The sequence below is a fragment of the Mustelus asterias genome, chromosome 7 (genome assembly GCF_964213995.1).
Source record: "Mustelus asterias chromosome 7, sMusAst1.hap1.1, whole genome shotgun sequence".
Taxonomy (NCBI): domain Eukaryota; kingdom Metazoa; phylum Chordata; class Chondrichthyes; order Carcharhiniformes; family Triakidae; genus Mustelus; species Mustelus asterias.
This window is the reverse complement of record NC_135807.1, coordinates 13,352,645-13,375,056: the sequence shown is the minus strand read 5'-3', so window position 1 is coordinate 13,375,056 and position 22,412 is coordinate 13,352,645. Positions and strand designations below refer to the sequence as shown.

Sequence of the window (22,412 nt, the reverse complement as noted above, 5' to 3'; positions counted from 1 at the left end):
ATGTGTATAATCTGTCACCAAAATCATTTAGCTTTCATCCAAGGAAGTAGAGTTAGTTAGCCACAGCATTGCAATCTGCCTCATCTGGAGATTGAGGGAGAATGGATATGGCTGGTGAGTGTATGCTAACTAACTAGGCTGAATCTCTTGAGTTAAGTTATGAAGTGACTGCAACAAAATCTGAATTAAAAAATTTAAATATAAAAAAATTATTTCATGGGACAAGGATGTTGCTGGCTAGACCAGCAGTTATTGCCCATCCCCACTTGTCATTGAGAGGATTTGGTATCGACGATAGTTAGAACCATATAACAAACTAGCACAGAAGGAGGCTATTTGGCCCATAGTGCCTGTACTAGCTCTATGAAGAAGCAATCGAATTAGTCCCATAGCCCTGCATCTTTTATCCCCATCCACTAATTACCTAGATTCCTTTTGACGGTTGTTATTAAACCTACTTCCCTCACTTTTTCCTGCATTCCAGATGATCACAACTTGCTGCGTATGCTTTTTTCTCCTTGTGTTGTCTCTGGCCCTTTTTGCCAACTTTCTTAAATCTCTCTCCTCTCTGTCCTCTCGTTACTGATTCTTTTGCTATTGGAAGCAGTCTCTCCTTGCTTACTGCATCAAAAACCATCATGACTTTCAAAGCCTCTAATAAATCTCCCCATAAGCTTCTCTGCTGCTTGAAGAGCAATCCGAGTTTCTCCAACCTATCTGTCCATGTTTGGTATGGAAATCTCCTCTGCACCCTCTGTCAGCCCTCTGTATCCTTTGTTACTGTTTCCCATTTAAAGAAATTTGGAAACTTGCCCCTTGTCGTCACAATCGTAGCTAAAGTGGAAAGAATAAATCAGCTTTTTGGTAAACAAAAATAACTGATCCAATGATGTGTGACACAGTTAGAAAGGCACTCAGCAGAAGGTGGGAGAGAAGTGTTTAAGAGCTATATATTTTTATTATTAACCTACATTCTTAAAATGTTTGGTTTTGGTTTTAACCTTGGTGTGCGATTAATGCAAATACTTTTGCTTTTATTTTCAGGAGTTACTGACTGAGAAATATCAGGATCCTGACATTCTGTTTGATATCTGTAGCTGTCAGTTTGTCTACCACTATTCCTTTGAGACGTTGCAACAGGCAGACACCATGCTGAAGAATGCCTGTGATCGCTTGCGCCCTGGAGGGTACTTCATTGGCACGACACCAAATGCTTTTGAACTTGTGTGAGTCTGAATTTATCTGGGAAAAGATGACTTCATCATTGCCAAATTGCAACATGGGTGTGGGAGGAAATAAGTGGCAGGGACATTGAATGACAAAACCCTAAATTAGACCAAAACTTCCAGAAATGCATTCAGTTGTGTCCAACTTATTTATACATTCTGTCTCAAAGGCCTTACTTGGAACTCATTGGGTGAAGACGTTATACCTTGTTTCCTTTCTGGCTATTTAACTTGGTATTTGAATATTTTGCTGTAGGGACCAGTGTTGTTTTGAAAGTTTACTTCATAACCATATATCGCCTTGAAGTTACTGAGAAAATGTGCTCAGTTAACTCTCTGTTCCTCATTGGAATCACCTTTTTGTTATTCACCCCTGCATCTACCTCTGGTCATACTATCCTTTCTCAGATTAGGTGATCGAAGAATGGGAGGTGACCTCATTGAAACCTACAGAATGCTTGAATAGACAGGTAGATGCGGGTCAGATATTTCCATTGGTTGGGGAAGTTAGAACCAGGGGGCACAATTTCAAAATAAGGGGGTCATCACGTGGGATCGAGATGAGGAGAAACGCTTTTGTACTAAGGGTTGTGATTCTTTGGAATTCTCGACCCCAGAAGGTTGTGGAAGTTCAGTCATTGTGTATGGTTAAACCAGGGGTTGATAGATTTCTGATTAACAATGACGAAAAGGATTATGGGAATCGTGGGTATAAAGTGTCCAATCAGCCATGATCAAAGGTTTATTTATTTGTCACAGCTAGGCTTACTTCACACTGCAGTGAAGTTACTGTGAAAATCATATTAAATAACAGAGCAGGCTCGATGGGCTGATAAGTCTACTTCTGTTCCAGGTGGAAGAGTGGAGAAACCTCTTCAGTCCAAAATGGCCACCCCCATATTCTGAAGCTGTGGCCCCCTAGCCCTAGAATCCTGAACCAGGGAAAACGCCCTCCCAGCATCTACCCTGTCTAACCACTTAAGAATTTCAGATGTTTCAATTAGCTCACCTCTCATTCTTCTAAACTTCAGGAAATATATCCCACATCTACTCTGTCTCTCCTGATAGGACAATCTATTCATCTGAGGAATCAGTCTAGTGAACCTTTGTTGCACTTCCTCTAAGCTAAGTGTATCCTTTCTTGGATAAGGAGACCAAAACTAACAGTAGTCCAGGTGCAGTCTCGCCAAAGCCCTAAGATATTGCAATTTTTACTCCCAATTCTTTTGTAATAAAAACTAACATGCTATTTGCTTACTGTAACTTTGAGAATCCTACAAGGATACCTCGGTCCTGTTGCTTACCAGTCTGTCACCTTCTTAAAAAATATTTTGTTTTTTTATTTTTTCTACCTAAGTAGAAAACTTTTACATTCTTCCACTCTTAACTTCCATTTGCCATGTTCTTGCCCACTAAGCTATCGACTGATATTCCTTTGCAGCCTCTTTGCTTATAGCTTAGTTCTCAACCTAACTTTTTATCTTCAGCAAACTTGAATACGTTGCCCTCAATCCCCCACAGTGCACTCGGTCCCCCACATTGATAGAGGTTGGGAATAACTGAGGCTTGAGCACTTGGCAAATGGCTGGAAAGGGTATTTGCAGAATAATGATCTAACTGAGCTTTGCTTATTATTAGCCCTAGTTCATATTTTTATAACCACCAGTTTTGAGGTCTTATTTGAAATAAGAACATAACATAAGAACTAGGCCCCTTGAGCCTGCTCCGCCGTTCAATAAGGTCTATTCATCCGAGGAATCAGTCTAGTGAACCTTTGTTGCACTCCCTCTGAGCTAAGCGTATCCTTTCTTAGATAAGGAGACTGAAGGGCTTATCTTTTTGTGGGCTCAGCTCCACTTATCCGTCCGCTCACAATAGCCCTTAATTCCTTTACTGGAATTAAATGTATCTGTCCTTGCCTTAAAAACATTCAATGAGGTAGCCTCAACTGCTTCACTGGGCAGGGAATTCCACAGATTCACAACCCTTTGTGTGAAGAAGTTCCTCCTCAATTCAGACCTAAATCTGCTCCCCCTTATTTTGAGGCCATCCAGAAATCAGAAATGTCATCCAAGTTGATGCTGTGTTTTGGAGGTAGCTGGGTTCGCAAGACGAACCCCCAATGGGGCCTATTTTGTAATCTTCGCCAATGTTGCATTTTATGTTTATCTTTGTTTTCCTATCCTTCAGTCTTTCTTCTGTGAAACACTAAAATTTATCTTTTAATTCTGAGCCCTTGTGTTTGCCTCTGAAGTGCTACATGTTTATTTATATTGGTGGTATCTTCAAAATTAGAAGCCTTGCCTTAATCCATTTTGACTCTTCTTTCACGAATTATACTTTCCCAAGTATTTATCCACTTGGCCTCTCACAATTTAGCTGTTTCCCCCACCAGCAAATGTTTCTAATTTCTAACCATGCTCCTTGACCCTTTGCTGTTCTGATAGCTACTTTTCTAGCTTGAATTTCGTAAGATAGCTGGCCTTGTCTCAGAGTACAATGCAAATTGTGTCGTCATCTAGGTATTTTATGTATTTTAACAGGATCTGGGCAATTTTATGACCATTATTTATGATGCTGCTTTTAAATAGCATTGGCCTCACTTCAGTTTCTCTCTCTCCTCTTCAGAAAACGCCTGGAAGCATCAGAAACCAACTCGTTTGGAAATAAATTGTACAGCGTAACATTTCAGAAGAAGGGCGAATACCCACTCTTTGGCTGCCAGTATGACTTTAACTTGGAAGGAGTAGTTAATGTCCCTGAATTCCTTGTTTATTTTCCACTGTTTGAAGAGTAAGTTATCTGTTGAGCCAGTAGTTCTGATTCAAAATTGGTGACCCCAGACTGCCAAGGTTGCCTTGCTTGACTTTTTGCTTTGGAAATTTAGGGGCAATTGGTGCAAAGAGGAAGAAGATGCCCAATGTTCAAAATCAGCATCTCAAAAAAATTAAACCTGAATTTTAGACAACTGTGTTGTCTTAATTGTTAAAATACGACCTGCCACATCCAGCCATGAATGGTGGTGGACAATTAAACAGCTCACTGGAAGAGCAGGCTCCACAAATATCCCCATCCTCAGTGATGGAGGAGCCCAGCATATCAGTGCAAAAGATAAGGCTGAAGCACTTGTAATAATCATCAGCCAGAAATGATGAGTGGATGATCCACCTCCGCCTCCCCCGGGAGTCCTCAGTATCTCAGATGTCAGTCTTCAGCAAATTCGATTCACCCCACATGATATCAAGAAACGGCTGAAGGCACTGGATACTGCAAAGGCTATAGGTCCTGACAGGAAGCTTTAGGTCACAGCTCCCAGATCGGAACCTCTTTACGACCTGCATCTGGTTTTAATCTATAAATTGATTGAAAATTCCCAGCATGCTCAGCTCTTAGCCAGAATAGCCATTTTAAAGCCACTATTGCCATTATTGTTGTTAAATCATTGTTGTAGCCGTTTTTTCTCTGTCCACATTCCCCCCTCTTGATCCTGGAGTGTATAGTGAAATGGATCACAGACCATGACCAAACTCTTTCCCAACCAGGTAGTATCAAAATCTAACCAAACTAACTATTAATATGTGACAAATGTTATATTTACAATTAACAGAATTTTTGTTTTGTACCAACATTTCCCATCACCTTCCCGGGCAGTGCGCTCCAGAAATTCACCACCCTCTGTGCAAAAAAACTTGCCTTGCACACCTTAAACCTGTGTCCCCAGTCCTTGACTTTTCCATCTAGGAAAGAGCATCTGACTATCCACTGATCATCCACTTATTGCAACAAACATCAAAGTGGACATTTTAATGTGTTAGTAAATGTATTTGAGAGATAATTGAACTGTAACAATTTAATTCATTGTGGGAATAGAAAAACCTTTCACTGCCTTTTGCCCTCTCGGCCAATTGCCTAGCTCCTTTTTGGTATAATTTCTCCTAGTGTGGAGTTCAGTGTAATTTGACAAACTATATCATTGCTGTTTGTGCTTCTAGGATGGCTAAAAAGTACAAGATGAAGCTTGTTTTAAAAAAGACTTTCGCCGAATTTTTCAAAGAGAAAGTCCAGAATTCAGAACACAAACTGCTGTTGAAGAAAATGAAGTCATTAGAGGTAACATGAAATTGCAGTCAGTGAAGGTTCTGGCCACGTCTCATTGGCTGAGCATCATTGGCTTCCTTTGTCTTTTGTTCATGTTAAGATATAGGAAATATCAAGTTTGTGGCGCAAAGTCCAGTGTGTTCTGGAATGGCTGAATTCAAGAGTTGTAATTGGAGCGTTTTTTCCAACATCTGGGATGAATGAATGGCTCAGTTTCCGAGTTCGGGGGGACATTTGGGCAGCATGTTGGCACTGTGGTCACCACTGCTGCCTCACAGCGCCAGGGACCCGGGTTCAATTCTGGCCTCAGGTTACTGTCTGTGCAGAGTCTGCACGTTCTCCCTGTGTCTGCGTAGGGTTCCTCCGGGTGCTCTGGTTTCTTCCCACAGTCCAAAGATGTGCCGGTTAGGTTGATTGGGCATGCTAATTTGACTAGTGTCGGGGGGATTATGGGAATGGGGCTTGGGTGGGATTGTGGTCGGTACAGACCCCTTGGGCCGAATGGCCTCCTTCTGTACTGTAGGGATTCTGAGTTAATACAGAAAGTTTCACGGTCTCATTTTGCAGTAATCAGAACTTTATGGAATCCACAGACTCCTGTTGTTATCCTCCTTTGTGGATAACAGTCTTCCTTCGTGGATAATCTCAGCCGGTACAGGAATTGAACCAGCACTGTTGGCATTGTTCTGCATCACGAACCAGCTGCCCAGCCGCTGCACTAAACTGCAGTGATAAATATAAAAAAACTGAATGCCCCACCTGGCAGCGACCTAGGCTTCTATTAGAGGCATGTCAAAGGTGCGCACCGATCAGTCAACCCTGTAAATATTTCCTCATCTAACATCTGGGAACTTGTGCCAATATTGGGGGAGCTGTCTTGCAGACTGGTCAAGGAACAGCCTGACCTCGTACAGAATGATACTTTCAGCTAGTTATAGATCAATAAGTAACAGTGATAAAGCTTGCTGCTCCTAAAGGCTGAGCTGAACAGCAAGTGAACGAAACTGAATTTGTTTTACAGTGCCCACTTTGTGTTTTGCAGATGTTTCTGCTTAATATGTGACTGTTACAGAGATAACACATTGCTGGGACAGAGAGATTTGCAATACATCTGGAGCATTTAATTGTTGAATATCAATGTTGATTGTACGGATTTAGGAAACACCACAGGACCAGAAGCCTTTTTTTTATTGAGGCCAAGGAAGAAGGTGAAGTCACCAGAAAATATTTGAAAGGGGTGGGAAAGAAATCAAATTCTCAGTGGAAGTACTTGCAGATGAGTAGAGGTGTTCGAATTGAAGGCGCAGCGTCAAGAACTGTGTTCAGATAGACCAGTTCTAAGTGGGAGAATTCCAAGTTCCTCATGAGAACCAATACAGTAGACTGTATAGGGAGTCACTCCTGAACACAGAGCAACACACTGGAGCAACATAGGAAGAATAACACGGGAGCAACATAGGAGTAGGTCCATGTAGGTAGGTGCATGTAGATAGTGTGGCACTGTGGTTTGCACTGCTGCCTCACAGCGCCAGCGACCTGGGTTCGATTCCCAGCTTGGGTCACTGTCTGTGTGGAGTTTGCACATTCTCCCCGTGTCTGCGTGGGTTTGCTCCGGTTTCCTCCCGCAGTCCAAAGATGTGCAGGTTAGGTGCATTGGCCATGATAAATTGCCCCTTAGTGTCGGGGGTTAGACGGATAAATAAATAGGGTTATGGGGGTTAGGGTCTGGGGAAAGGATTGTGGTTGGTGCAAACTCAATGGGCCGAATGGCCTCCTTCTGCACTGTAGGGATTCTATGTTATTGGAAATATTATACAGGAACTTTAGTAGAGGGGGGTTGGGAAGAGGAAAAGTCTTAAATGAAACAAGCCCCAAATCTACCCCCTCCCACCCCCCACAAACGCAAATGATATTTTAAAATTTGTACTATTCAGCGTCATTATACTTTAGAATGAGACTGAATTTATAAAGCGCTTTACTGACATCTAGTGACGGAAATTACAAATTACCACTTCTATGTCAATGAAGTGGACTGCTTCTCTACCTTCCGATCTTGGATATTACGTTTGCTGCAGCTTGACTCTGTTTTTGCTGGTGTTCCCCCAAAAAAGGATATCCTAAAATCTTTTGAGGTTAAGGACCACAATCCCTAACAATCCTAATCACATTCTCTTGTATGCTGCCCTGCACTGTGGGCGACATAAGAAAAGTTGTGAGCGATTAAAGACCATTCCGTCCATTGTTATCCTAGTACATTAACTTGGCTATCATGGAATCTATTATATTTTGAACAGCACCAGTATTTTTGTGTATCTCACTTTCTTTGGCAAGTGATTGCCCAAATGTAATTATGCTTTTCCGCTTGTTTGGACAATTCCGTTTACTTCGTCATTTAAAAAAAAAATCTGAATTATACAATAAATTTAAGTAACAGCACTTAATTAAGCCCCCACCCTCTCCCCCCAGTTAAGGTGGTGATGAAGCTGATTACGTCACATTCCTGCCCTCTTCCATTTTATTTTGTCTGAATTCAGGAGTGGGGAGGCTGCCTGTCCATTCCAGCTGCGACAGGCAGTGTCCTGGCTGCAAATTAGTTTAAAAAAAAAATGTTCCTTGTGCGTCAAGAGGCGCAGGAGTTCTCTGCCTAGCTCCACCACGATAATGTGGACCGCCAAAGCTGGACAGTGAGCAGTGCACATGGGAACAGGAAATTGGGAAGGGAGTATAGATTGATGAAGTGAGTGGGCTAAACTCTAGCAGATGCAGTTCAATTCGGGAAAATGTGAGGTAATCTGCATTGAATCCAACCAACAAACTGGATCATAGCTCTGCAATTCTGCATATCCTGTTGTGGAATGGTGGTGGACAATTAAACAAACTGGAAAAAGGGGAGAGTCAGTTAATGGTAGGGTGTTGGGGAGAGTTTACAGAACAAAGGGATCGAGGAGTACATGTTCATAGCTCCTTGAAAGTGGAGTCACAGGTGGACAGAGTGGTGAAGAAGGCATTCGGCATGCATCGGTCAGAACATTGAATACAGGAGTTGGAATGTCTTGTTGAAGTTGTACAAGACATTGGGAGGGCCACACTTGGAATACTGTGTGCAATTCTGGTCACCCTATTATAGAAAGGATATTATTAAACTAGAAAGAATGCAGAAAAGATTTACTAGGATGCTACCGAGACTTGATGGATTGAGTCATAAGGAGAGGCTGGATAGACTGGGACTTTTTTCTCTGGAGCGTAGGAGGCTGAGAGGTGATCTTATAGAGGTCTATAAAATAATGAGGGGCACAGATCAGTTAGATAGTCAATATCTTTTCCTAAAGGTAGGGGAGTCTAAAACTAGAGGGCATAGGTTTAAGGTGAGAGGGGAGAGATATAAAAGTGTCCAGAGTGGCAATTTTTTCACAGAGGGTGATGAATGTCTGGAACAAGCTGCCAGAGGTAGTAGTAGAGGCGGGTGCAATTTTGTCTTTTAAAAAGCATTTAGATAGTTACATGGGTACGATGGGTATAGAGGGATATGGGCCAAATGCGGGCAATTGGGATTAGCTTAGGGGTTTTAAAAAAAAAAGGGCGTCATGGACAAGCTGGGCCAAAGGGCCTGTTTCCATGCTGTAAACCTCTATGACTCTAGTACATGAACATTCCCATCCTCAATGATGGGGAGCTCAATGCCAGGGCAAAGACGAGGCTAAAGCATTTGCAGCTATCTTCAGCCAGCAGTGCCAATTGGATAATTCATCTTGCCCTCCTTTTGAGATTCCTAGCATCACAGGTGCCAGTTTGCTATGGCTGCTGCTCTGTCCAAGACCACAAGAAACTATAAAGAGTCGTGAATGAAGCCCAGTCCATCATGCAAACCAGCATCCCATCCACAGGGCTTTGACAAAGAGTCATCTGAAACGTCAGCTCTTTTCTCTCCTTATAGATGCTGCCAGGCCTGCTGAGATTTTCTACCGTTTTCTCTTTGGGGTTTCCATCCATTGACTCTGTCTACACTTCCTGCTGCTTCGGAAAAGCAGCTAGTGTAATCAAGGACCCCACATATCCCGGAGACCCTCTCTTCCACCTTCTTCGGTCAGGAAAAAGATATAAAAGTCTGAGGTCACATACCAACCGACTCAAGAACAGCTTCTTCCCTGCTGCTGTCAGACTTTTGAATGGACCTACCTCGCACTAAGTTGATCTTTCTCTACACCCTAGCTGTAGAGGGTATAACACTACATTCTGCACCCCCTCCTTTCCTTCTCTATGTACGCTATGCTTTGTCTGTATAGCACACAAGAAACAATACTTTTCACTGTATACCAATACATGTGACAAATCAAATCAGTCTTTAGCTGATTCGATTCACCCCATGGGGTATCAGAAAATGGCCCAGTGCATTGGCTACTGCAAGGGCTGTGGTTCCCAATAACATCTCTACTCTAATGTTGAAGGCTGGTGCTGCAGAACAAGCTGTGGTTCTAGCTAAGGCTGTTCTTGTACAGTTACAATACTGGCATCTACCTGGCAAAGTGGAAAATTGCCCATGTATTTCCTGTCCACAAGAAGCAGGATGATCCCAAACTAGCCAATGACCACCGTCATTCCAATTCAATCGTCAGTAAAGTGATGAGTTATTGACAGTGCTATCAAGTGGCACTTACTCATCAATAATCACTAATGCTCAGTTTGGATTTTAAGGGTCACTTGGCTACAGACTTCATTACAACCTTGGTTCAACCATGGACAAAAGAGCTGACATGAGTTGCTGCCCTTGATATCAAGGCAGCAGTTGATCATTGTGGCCTTAAGGAGACCGAACCAAATGTGTCAGCGGGAATTTAATATAATAGGAGGAGGCAATGGCCTAGTGGTATTATCGTTAGACTATTAACCCAGAAACTCAGCTAATGTTCTAGCGGGTTCAAATCCCGCCACAGCAGATGGTGGAATTTGAATTCAATAAAAAATATCTGGAATTAAGAATCTACTGATGACCATGAAACCATTGGTGAACCAGATGGGTTTTTCCGACAATATCCTTTAGGGAAGGAAATCTGCTGTCCTTACCTGGTCTGGCCTACATGTGACTCCAGAGCAATGTGGTTGACTCTCAACTGCCCTCTGAACTGGGGCAACTAGAGATGGGCAATAAATACTGACCAGCCAGCAACACCCATGTCCCACATATGAATAATATTTTTAAGATTTGGGCGTTTTTGGGGAGAACCCTCCACTAATTGGAGTCATCCCTAGCACAAAGGAAGATGCTTGTTGGAAGCAAACTATCTCAGCCCCAGAGCATCGCTGCAGAATTCCTTCAAGATGGTGTCCTCAGCCCAACCATCGCAAGATCAAAGGTGAAATTGTTTTTAGATGATTCCACAATGTTTGGCATTATTTGCAACTCCTCAGACGCTGAAGAACTCTAACTATATAAGACTTGGACAGCATTTGGGTTTGGGATGATAAAGGGCAGCAGCATTTGTGCTGCACAAATGCTAGGTAATATCTCTAACAAGAGTCCAACCACCTCCCCATGATAGCATTGCCATCACTGAACCCCCCATCAACATCCTTTTTGGGGGGGGTTGGCATTGACCAAAACCCTAACTGAACCAGCCATATAAATACTGTCTCTCCAAGAGCAGATCAGAGACTGTGAATTCTGTGGTGACTAATCCCCCTCCTGACTCCCCAAAGCCTGCCCACCATCTACAAGGCACAAGTCAGGAGTGTGATGGACTGCTTTTCACTTGCCTGGACGGGGGAAACTCCCAACAACACTCACGAAGCTCGATGAAGCAGCCCACTTGATTGGCACCCCATCCACCACCTTAAACATTCACTCCCTCCATGCGCGCAGTGGCAGCAGTGCTTACAAAATGCACTGCCATGGAACTTAAGGTTACTTCCCAACCTCTGATCTCTATCAATTAGAAGGACAAGAACAGCAGATGCATGAGAACGCTACCACCTGCAATTCCCCTCCAAGCCACTCGCCATCCGGAGTAAAGAGCTATTTTGCTGCTCCCTCATTGTTGCTGGGTCAAAATCCTGAAAATCCCACCCTAACAGCACTGGCTGTACCTGCACCAAGCGGACTGCAGTGATTCAATAGAGTGGCTCATTCCCACCTCCTTGAGGGCAATTAGGGATGGGCAATGAATGCTGGCCTTGGTAGTGGCACACAAATCCTGTGAATGAATTAGAAAAAGCTTTGTGCGTGAAATCTGTGGTGATGGTCTCTGCTGAACGGTTAAAATTCACTCGCTTCCCCAATGAATTTGTTTTCTGACCCGGTTTTCTAAATTTCTTGAATAACACGAGTGTAAAGCAGAATGCATTGATGGATAGAGTATGTTTTTAACTTGGATCATGTGTTTTAAAGTTCTAATTATATTATTTAAACTATTTTGTGTGTATTTTGCAGCAATATCCTAGTGCAGAGAATAGTGGTAGTGTTGGGCCTAATAAGGAGGATTATTTGCATGCGGAAGATTACCTGAAGAGTTCACAAGCAAGACCGCCACTGGTGAGTTTGAATAGCTCCTTTTTTTATCAGGAACAGTTAAATGAACGTGTTGCCACTTTAATGATTTCTAATTAATTGTCCCAGGCTCACCTTTGCGCTGAAAAGTTACTTGCATTTTTTTCCAGAGCCCCATTTTATTTCCTGCTAATCGAATGACCAAATGGTTGTTCCGTAAGAAGTCTCCCAACACCAGGTTAAAGTCCAACAGGTTTATTTGGAATCACGAGCTTTCGGAGCGCTGCTCCTTCATCAGGTGAGTGGATGTTAGTTTGTCCACTCACCTGATGAAGGCGCAGCGCTCCGAAAGCTCATGATACCAAATAAAACTGTTGGACTTTAACCTGGTGTTGTGAGACTTCTTAGTGTGCCCACCCCAGTCCAAACGCCGGCATCTCCACCAAATGGAGATTGCCAGAATTTTCCTGTATGTGACTCTCTCAATTTTATTGTATCTATAAAATATTTACAGGAAAGGCTGCTGGCAAATTAATTTTTGGCTAGTCCCAAAAAGAAGAATTCAACTGGATGAGTTACGCCTCGCTTTAGGTTAGAAAAGGTGTTGGGCTGAATACTTCCTATCAAATATGAAAGGCCTGCTGTATTCATAACATACCAACGTTTGACCTGAAGTGGAACTGACAATGTACAAAGTTGCTGAATGATCAATTGAGGCGACAATCTTACTAAATACAAGGCATTTGCCAAAAGGAACACCAATGTGCACAGAATACTGGGAAATAGCACGAGAGTAGGGGGATAGCAAGTTATTAGGTGGAGTCAGAGTAAAGGAGAAAGTAATAAGTCTAAATGAGGTCTAGTGCACATGTGTTTGAATGCACAGTGTGTGGTATGCAAGATTGGTGAATTACAGGTGCAGATTGATATGTGAAAAAATGATGTGGCTAAAGAAGGGCAGGATTGGTTGTTAAATATTCGATACAAGGGTGTTCAGGAAAGATGAGGAAGAAAGAAAAGGGGACAGGGAGGTGGTTTTGATGTAGGAGAGAATTGTTGGGCTGGAGAGAGAGGATGTCCCAGAGGGGTCAAGAACAGATCTATTTGGCTAGAGCCAAGGAACAAAAAAGGTGCAATGACATTGCTAGGTGGAGTCTATAGGCAAATGAATGGAAAGGAAATTAGAGAGATGCAAAAATTATAGGAGTAGTTATAATGGGACACTTTAGCTATCCAAGTAAAGACTGGGGTAGTAGCAGTGTAAAGGGCAAAGAGGAGTAAGTGTTCCTTGTGTTGAGGAAAGATTTCTACAGCAGAATGAGAGGGGAGGCACTGCTAGACCTGGTTCTTAGGAATGAGGTGGGCCAAGTGGATCAGATATCGGAAGGAGAGCATTAATGGGACAGTGGAAAAGAACAAAGGACACTAGAATAAGAATAATGAACTTGAAGTGGGGAAAAGCCAACTTCAAGGTAAGAATGGATCTGGGCCAAGAAAATTGGATTCAAAAGTTGGCAGAAAAAGCGGTAGCTGAAAATGGGTTGCTATCTAAGAAGAATGTTTGAGCACAGGCCAGGTACATTCCCTCGAAAGGGGTCAGGTTGGGCATACAAAGCTGGAGCTCCCTGGATGATGAGATTAAGGTTAAGAAGGAAGAGTGTGCTTATGATATTTCTCAAGTGGATAGTACAATGGAGAACCAGGTTGCACATAGAAGGTTCAGAGAAGAAGTGGAAAAGCGAATAAGAGGAGGTGTATGAAAAGAGACTGGCAGTAAACATAAAAGGGAATCCCAGGGTCTTCCATAGGTACATAAGTAGTAAAAGAAGGAGTAGGACAGATTAGGGCTGATTAGACAGACAGTAGGGCCAATTAGCGGGTTAGACACGGTAAATGTTGGGGGGCTGTTTCCAGGGGGGCATAGTCACAGACTAAGGGGGTGCTCAGTTAAGATGGATTTAGGAAGTTTTTTTCTCTGAAGGAGTGGCAAATCTTTGGAATTCTTTAACCCGGGAAGCTGGAGGCTGAGTCCTTGAACATTTTCAAGGCTGAGATCGATTGGTTTTCAATTAGTAGAACCATAGAAAATTACAGCTCAGAAACAGGCCTTTTGGCCCTTTTTGTCTGTGCCGAACCATTTTATGCCTAGTCCCACTGACCTGCACTTGGACCATATCCCTCCACACCCCTCTCATCCATGAACCCGTCCAAGTTTTTCTTAAATGTTCAAAGTGACCCCGCATTTACCACTTTATCCGGCAGCTCATTCCACACTCCCACCACTCTCTGCGTGAAGAAGCCCCCCCCTAATATTCCCTTTAAACTTTTCTCCTTTCACCCTTAACCCATGCCCTCTGGTTTTTTTCTCCCCTAGCCTCAGCGGAAAAAGCCTGCTTGCGTTCACTCTATCTATACCCATCAAAATCTTATACACCTCTACCAAATCTCCCCTCAATCTTCTACGCTCCAGGGAATAAAGTCCCAACCTATTCAATCTCTCTCTGTAACTCAGCTTCTCAAGTCCCGGCAACATCCTTGTGAACCTTCTCTGCACTCTTTCAATCTTATTTACATCCTTCCTGTAACTAGGGGAAATAAGGCAGGAAAGTAGAATTGGTAAGGGTTGGACTAGCCATGATCTTATTAAATGGCAAAGCAGGCTCGAAGAGCTGAATGGCCGACTCCTGTTTTTTCTCATGGAACCAAAAAGGGGATTTACACATGGAGGCAGGGGGAATAGCTGAGGTATTAAATGAATACTTTGCATCATATCTGGACCATAGTGAAAGTGGGGGTAATTCAAATGCTGGAAGGATTTAAGATTGATAAGCTAGAGGTGACCAGCTGTCTGTTCATTGTTGATAAGACACCAGGACCAGGTGAAGTGCATCCAAGGATACTGAGGAAAGTGGAAATTGTGGAGCTACTGGCCATAATTTTACAGTCTTCATAAACTCTGGGCTGCTGCCAGAGGACTGGAGAGTTGCAAATGTTACAGCCTTGTTCAAAAAAGGGTGCAAAAATAAGCACTGCAACTGCAGGCCAGACAATTTAATGTCTGCGGTTGGAAAATGTGCTGAAACGGTTTAAAGTTTATTTATTAGTGTCACAAGTGGGCTTATATTAACACTGCAATGAAGTTACTGGAAAATCCCCCCCGTCGTCACCCTCTGGTGCCTGTTCAGGTACACTGAGGGAGAATTTATCAAGGCCAATTCACCTAACCAACATGTCTTTCGGCTTGTGGGAGGAAACCGGAGCACCCGGAGGAAACCCATGCAGACACGTGGAGAATGTGCAGACTCCACACAGACAGTGACCCAAAATCGGCTGTGTGACAGGAAACAGAAGAGTTGTGGTTACTGGATGTATTTTGAGCTGGAGGAAGGTTTGTAGTGCAGCTTCCCAGTGGTCAGTGTTGGGATCCTTACTCTTCCTGACAAATAGACCATGGTGTTGAGGACACAAAATTTGTGGATCGTACGAAACTTGGAAGCATCATGAACTGTGAGAACTACATCAAAACCACCTCCCCGCCCCTTTTCTTCCTCGTCTTTCCTGAACACCCTTGAATCAAACATTTAACAAAAAGACATTGACAAATTGATGGATTGGGCCTCCAAGTGGCAGCTGCAGTTCAATGTGGAATAATGTGAAGTGATTCATGTTGATCGGAAGAAAGTGGAGAGACAGTATAATATAAAGGCTGCAATTCTAACGGGGATGTGGGACAGATGTGGCACCTGGGTGTCTGTGTAGAAGCCGTTGAAAGGTGGCACAGCAGACTGTGCGGTTAACAAAGCATACAGTACCCGAGGTTTTATTGCTAGGGGCATAGAGTACAAGAGCAAGCAGCTTTTGTGTTTAAGACACTGGTTTGGCCTCAGTTGGAGTACTGCATCCAGTCGTGTGTCCCACATTTAAAGATGTGAAGGCTTTGGAGGTGATGCAGAAAAGATTCATGAAAATTGTTCCTTGGATGAGCATCTTACATTATGAAGATAAATTGGAGAAAGAACAATACAGCACAGGAACAGGCCTGTTGGCCCACTGCGTCTGCCCCGATACGCGGTTTCTATCCCTCTGTTCACCTCCAGTTCATGTGTCTTTCAAGATACATCTTGAACATTGCTAATGTACCTCTTCCACCGCCTGCACTGGCAGTGCGTTCCAGGCACCCACCACCCTCTGTGAAAAACATTCCCCGCACATCTCCCCTAAACTTAGCCCCTCTCACCTTAAACCTGTGCCCTCTTGTAGTCGTCCCATCCACCCTGGGAAAAAGCCTCTGACTATCCACCCTGTCTGTGCCTTTCATAATTTTGTAGACTTGTATCAGGCCGCCCCTCAGCCTCCATCTTTCCAGTGAAAACAATTCGAGTTAATGCAACCTCTCCTCATACCTAAAACCCTCGAGACCAGGCAACATCCTGGTAAACCTTATTTGCACATTCTCCAAAGCATCCACATCCTTTTGGTAGTGTGGTGATCAGAACTGCACACAATATTCCAAATGTGACCTTAACTAAAGTTTTATATAGCTGTAACATACCTTGACAACTTTTATACTCGATGCCCTGGCAAGCCTTCTTCACCACCTTTGATTTGATTTATTATTGTCACATGTATTAACACAGTGAAAAGTATTGTTTCTTGCGCACTACACAGACAAAACATACCGTTCACAGAGAAGGAAAGGAGAGAATGTAGTGTTACAGTCATAGCTAGGGTGTAGAGAAAAATCAACTTAGTGCGAGGTAGATCCATGCAAAAGTCTGACAGCAGCAGGGAAAAAACTGTTCGAGTCAATTGGTATGTGACCTCAGACTTTTGTATCTTTTTCCCAAAGGAAGAAGGTGGAAGAGTGTGTGTCTGGGGTGCGTGGGGTCCTTAATTATGCTGGCTGCTTTGCTGAGGCAGCGGGAAGTGTAGACAGAGTCAATGGATGGGAGGCTGGTTATCCACCTGTGTTGCCACTTTCAGGTATCTGGATGTGTAAGCCCAGATCCCTTTATGTCAATGCTCCTAAGGGTTCTGCCATTTGCTGTAAAATTCACACGTGAATTTGATCTTCCAAAATGTATCACCTCGCATTTGTCAGGATTAAACTCCCATCTGCCATTTCTTTGCCCAAGTCTGCAATCTATCTATATCCTGTTGTATCCTTTGACAATCCTTGTCACTATCTGCAACTCCGCCAATTTTTGTGTCATCCACAAACTTACTAATCAGACCACCTACATTTTCCTCCAGTTCATTTATATATACGACAAACAACAAAGGTCCCTGTACTGATCCCTGTGAAACAGTTACTGATCTTCATTCTGAAAAGCACCCTTCCACCGCTACTCTGTCTTCTATGACCAAGATGTGGTCGATGCCAGCGTTGGACTGGGATAAACACAGAAGTCTAACAACACCAGGTTAAAGTCCAACAGGTTTATTTGGTAGCAAAAGCCACCAAATAGACCTGTTGGACTTTAACCTGGTGTTGTTAGACTTCTTTCTATGACCAAGCCAGTTCTGTATCCATCTCGCCAGCACACTCCGGTTCCCATGAGACTTTACTTTTTGCACCAGCCTGCCATGAGGAACCTTGTTTTCCTTGGAGAAGTGAAGGATGAGAGGAGATCTGAATAGATATTCACAATTATGAAGCGTCTGGACAGAGTAGATTGGGAACAGTTTCTCCCTTTCTTGAAATGGTCAAGAACAATTAAAGTAATTGGCAAAAGCAACTTGATGAAAATCTTTTTTTCACAGCGAGTGTTTTAAGGTCTGGAATGCACTGCCTGAGGCAAGTTCATTCGAGGTACTTAAAAGGATATTAGACTGTTTTCTGAAAAGGAGGAATGTGCAGGGTTACGGGGAAAAGGCAGGTGCAAACATGATGGGCTGAACGGCCTCCTTCATTGCTGTAATGATTCTGTGATTTCAAATCCATTGTATGAATGCCTAACCATTAATGTAAATTGCCGTGCTGAATTGCCCCACACGTGTGTGGCGACTTGTTTGGTATATTGATAGTTGAGGACAAAGTGCTTGTGCTGTTCAGACCTCTTAAGGTAATCCCACGTGCTTTTAATGTTTTTAACTGCTTGGGTTGTTCTAGTTTAACTTCTCCCTCTGCCCCCTCCTATCATCCTTACCATAATCTGACTCCACATCAGAGTGACAGCGGCATCTTGAAGGTTGGTTACCTTGTGCAGTTCACAACAGCCAAAAAGAATCCTGTCAAAGTGTTGCACTGTTGCAGCGTTAATAATCGTTTTATTTTAGAAAAAGTGGATTAAATTATCTGCAGAGGAAGACGAGCTAGACGAACTTAAAGCCGGATTCACTTTCCAAAGAGAACTGAGAGACTGCTGTGTGTTCTGTTTCACGGAGACGTGGCCCACTCCTGCTTCACCGGACTGTGCCCTACAAACAGAGGGCTTCTCAATCCATCGAATGGACTGTACAGCGGCCTCAGGCAAGGCATGGGGAGGTGGGGCCTGCTTCCTAATCAACACCTCGTGGTGCCTAGACGTAGCAACACTGGTGAGTTTCTGCACCCTAGACCTTGAATACCTGACGCTCAAATGCAGCCCCTAATACCTTCCGCGGGGGTTCACCTCCGTTATCCTGATGGTAGTTTACATCCCACCCCATGCGGACGTGAAGATCATGCTGGTCGAAATATACACCACTACGAATAGCCTTCAGACAAAACATCCCGAGGCCTTGTTCATCGTGGCCGGGGATTTCAATCAGGCCAAGCTCGAGCGTCCAACCAAGTTACCACCAACACATCTCCTGTTCCACCAGAAGCCCAAACATCCTAGACCACTGCTACACAAATATCAAACATGCCTACCGCTCTATCGCCTGCCCACGCTTTGGCAAATCAGACCACAAGGCTGTGCTCCTGCTCCCAGCTTACAAGCAAAAACTGAAGCGGGAGAATCCATCAAAGAGAGTCATGCAATGTTGGTCTGAGGAATCAGGATAATCTCCTACGCTTAGAGTCAGTGGACTGGTCAGTGTTTAAAAACTCTGTGACCAGCCTGAATGAGTACGCCACTACAGTAACTGACTTCATTAGTAAGTGTATAGAAGACTGTGTGCCAGAGAAGCAAATCTGTGTGTTCCCCAACCGGAAACCATGGATGAACAGGGATTTCCACTGCTTGCTGAAGTCCAGGTCTGAGGCATTCAAGTCAGGTGACCCTGACCTATACAAGAAAGCCAGATACGATCCAAGGAGATCTATGAAAGATGCCAAAGGACAGTACCGGACCAAGCTAGAGTCCCAGGCTAACCACACAGATCCCCGTTGACTATGGCAAGGTCTGCAAGACATAACAGGCTACAAGATGAAGGCATGTAAAATTGCCGGCTCCAACGCACCCCTCCCTGATGAGCTCAATGCATTCATTGTCCGTTTTGAGCAAGAGGTCAGTGAGAACATGCCCTCCACCCTGGGAGCCCTGGATGAAGCTGTATCTGGGGTCACCATTGCAAATGTCAGAGCAGCTTTCTCGAAGGTGAACCCACGGAAAACCACTGGCCCAGATGGGGTACCCGGTCAAGCACTCAGATCCTGCGCGGATCAGCTGGTGGACCTCTCTTTACAACAACCTGAGGTCCCTATCTGCTTTTAAGAAGATGACCATCATCCCGATACCTAAAAAAAGCCAAGCAGCATTCCTCAATGACTATCATCCAGTGGCTCTGATATCCATCATTATGAAGTGCGTCGAATGGCTAGTCATGGCACGAATCAATTCCAGCCTCCCGGACTACCTGGATCCACTACAGTTTGCCTACCAACGCAACAAGTCCACAGCAGACGCCATCTCACTGGCCCTGCACTCAACCCTGGAACAGCTAGAAAACAAAGACACCTATGTCAGACTCCTATTTATTCACTACAGCTCAGCCTTCAACACTATTATTCCCACAAAACTCATCTCCAAACTCCATGGCCTGGGCCTTGGCATCTCCCTCTGCGACTGGATCCTGAACTTCCTAACTCACAGACCGCAATCAGTAAGGATAGGCAACAACACCTCTGCAATCACCTTCAACACCGGTGCCCCACAAGGCTGTGTTCAGCGCTCCCCCCCTACTATACACCTTATATACCTATGACTGTGTGGCCAAATTCTCCTCCAATTCGATTTTCGAGTTTGCTGACGACACCACCGTAGTGGGTCAGATCTCAGGCATTGACGAGACAGAATACAGGAATGAGATAGAGAATCTGGTGAACTGGTGCAGTGACAATAATCTTTCCCTCAATGTCAATAAAATAAAGGATATTGTCATCGACTTCAGGGAGTGTAGAGGAGAACATGCCCCTGTCTACATGAATAGGGACGAAGTAGAAAGGATCGAGAGCGTCAGGTTTTTAGGTGTCCAGATCACCAACAACCTGTCCTGGTACCCTCATGCTGACACTATAGTTAAGAAAGCCCACCAACGCCTCTTCATTCTCAGAAGACTAAGGAAATTTGGCATGTTGGCAACGACACTCTAACTTTTACCGATGCACCATAGGAAGCATTCTTTCTGGTTGTATCACAGCTTGGTACGGCTCCTGCTCTGCCCAAGACTGCAAGAAACTACAAACGGTCGTGAATGTAGCCCAATCCATCACGCAAACCAGCCTCCCATCCATTGACTCTGTCTACACTTCTCGTTGCCTCGGCAATGCAGCCAGCATAATTGAGGACCCCACGCACCCTGGGCATTCTCTCTTCCACCTTCTTCCGTTGGGAAAAAGATACAAAAGTCTGAGATCGCATACCAATCAACTCGTGAACAGCTTCTTCCCTGCTGCTATCAGTCTTTTGAATGGACCTACCTTGCATTAAGTTGATCTTTCTCTACACCCTATCTATGACTGTAACACTACATTCTGAACTCTCTCGTTTCCTTCTCTATGAACGGTATGCTTTGTCTGTATAGCGCGCAGGATACAATACTTTTCTTTGTATGTTAATACATGTGGCAATAATAAATCAAATCAAATTTTAGAATCCCACCTGGGGGGGAACAGAAAATGTACGTTTGTGTTTTCTGAAAATGAGCCAATGAGTGTTTAAATTGTTGAGGAATGATACTCAAGATTTTGTGGGAGATACATTTCTGTATTTTTCCAGGGAGTCGCTGCAAACAATTATCTTTGTGATGTTTGTTTTACAGGGAACGTTAAGCAAGTCAGAGTGGGAGGCTACAAGTAAGTATAACCTTCAAACACCATTCTGATCAACAACAACTTGTACTTGTGTAGCGCCATATTTATGTAGCGCCTTGACCGTGGTAACACATTCCCATGTGCCTCAGAGGAGCATAGTAAAACACAACCTATTTCTGAGCTGCAAAAGGAGATGTTACGTCAGATGACCAAAAGCTTTGTGAAAGAAGTAAATTTTAAGGAGGGTGTGTGTGGGGAGGAGGGTATTGCAGAGCTTTGGGCCATGGCCACTGAGGTTGTGCCAACCACTGGTGGACGGTTAAAATCAGGGTTGCTCAAAAGGCTAGATTGGATGATGCAGGTGTCTCGGAGGATTGTGAAGCTGGAAGAATTACAGAAATGGGGATATGTGAAGCCGTGAAGGGATTTAAAAACAAGGATGAGATTTCTGAATGAAACATTTAGCCCCTGGACTCATCGGGACACTGCCAGAATTGCAATGTGAGGGGGGAAAGCAACTTATACTGCACGAGAAAAGAGTGGTGATAGATTGGCAAGTGGACTCTGGTAGAGGCATTGCATTAGTGAATGCACCAGTTAATACTGACTGTCCTAAGGTGCATTTCATTTACTATAGATGCTCAGTTTGGGGGTCATTGTGACACCAGGGTTGGGAACAGTTTCAGACAGTTGTCAGGGAGAGGGATGGAGTTGGTAGCTAAGGAGCAGAACTTGGATTGAGACTGGAAGCAGTGGCTTCAGTCTTAACATTTAGTTGAAGGAAATTTCTGCTCGTTGGATTATCAAATTGTAAGTAAGTGTTTGTTCAGCATCTGGTGTTAAATGAGCCCTAATTAACATTGATCTCAATTCCTCCTCCTCCTCCTCCAAAAATACAGCCGGGGCATTGAATACAAGAGTTGAGGAATCATGTTGCAGCTATATAAATACTTGGTTAGGCCGCATTTGGAGTATTGTTTGCAGTTCTGGTCATCACACTACCGGAAGGATGTGGAAGCTTTGGAGAGCAAAGAAGGTTCACCAGAATGTTGCCTGACTGGGGAGAGGTTGAATAAACTAGGATTGTTTTCACTGGAAAGTTGGAGGCTGAGGAGAGGGTGGACAGTCAGAGGCTTTTTCCTAGGGCGGCAGTGTCAATTACAAGGGCACACAGGCACACAGGTTCAAGGTGAGAGGGAGGAAGTTTGAGAGATGTGCGGGGGATGTTTTTCAAAGTGGTGGGTGCCTGGAACGTGCTGCCAGAGGAGGTGGTGGAAGCAGGCACATTAGCAACGTTTAAGAGGTACCTGGATGGGTACATGAATAGGGAGGGAATAGAGGGATACGGACCGAGTAAGGGCACAAGGTTTTTCTTTAGTTTAGTTGGGGCATGTTCGGCACAGGCTTGGAGGGCAGAAGGGCCTGT

The 22,412-nt window shown here is 43.9% G+C and overlaps 1 protein-coding gene across 1 annotated transcript in view; it reads left to right on the top strand.

The window, feature by feature from the left end:
* The window catches only part of rnmt (RNA (guanine-7-) methyltransferase), a 38,217-nt gene that overhangs the window by 12,737 nt on the left and 3,068 nt on the right, over positions 1-22,412 (top strand). Inside the window, exons 5-9 of the mRNA XM_078215674.1 lie at positions 1,045-1,226; positions 3,855-4,019; positions 5,219-5,336; positions 11,749-11,850; positions 20,995-21,028. Coding sequence (XP_078071800.1) covers positions 1,045-1,226; positions 3,855-4,019; positions 5,219-5,336; positions 11,749-11,850; positions 20,995-21,028 — 601 coding nt within the window. The remainder of the gene's footprint in view (positions 1-1,044; positions 1,227-3,854; positions 4,020-5,218; positions 5,337-11,748; positions 11,851-20,994; positions 21,029-22,412) is intronic.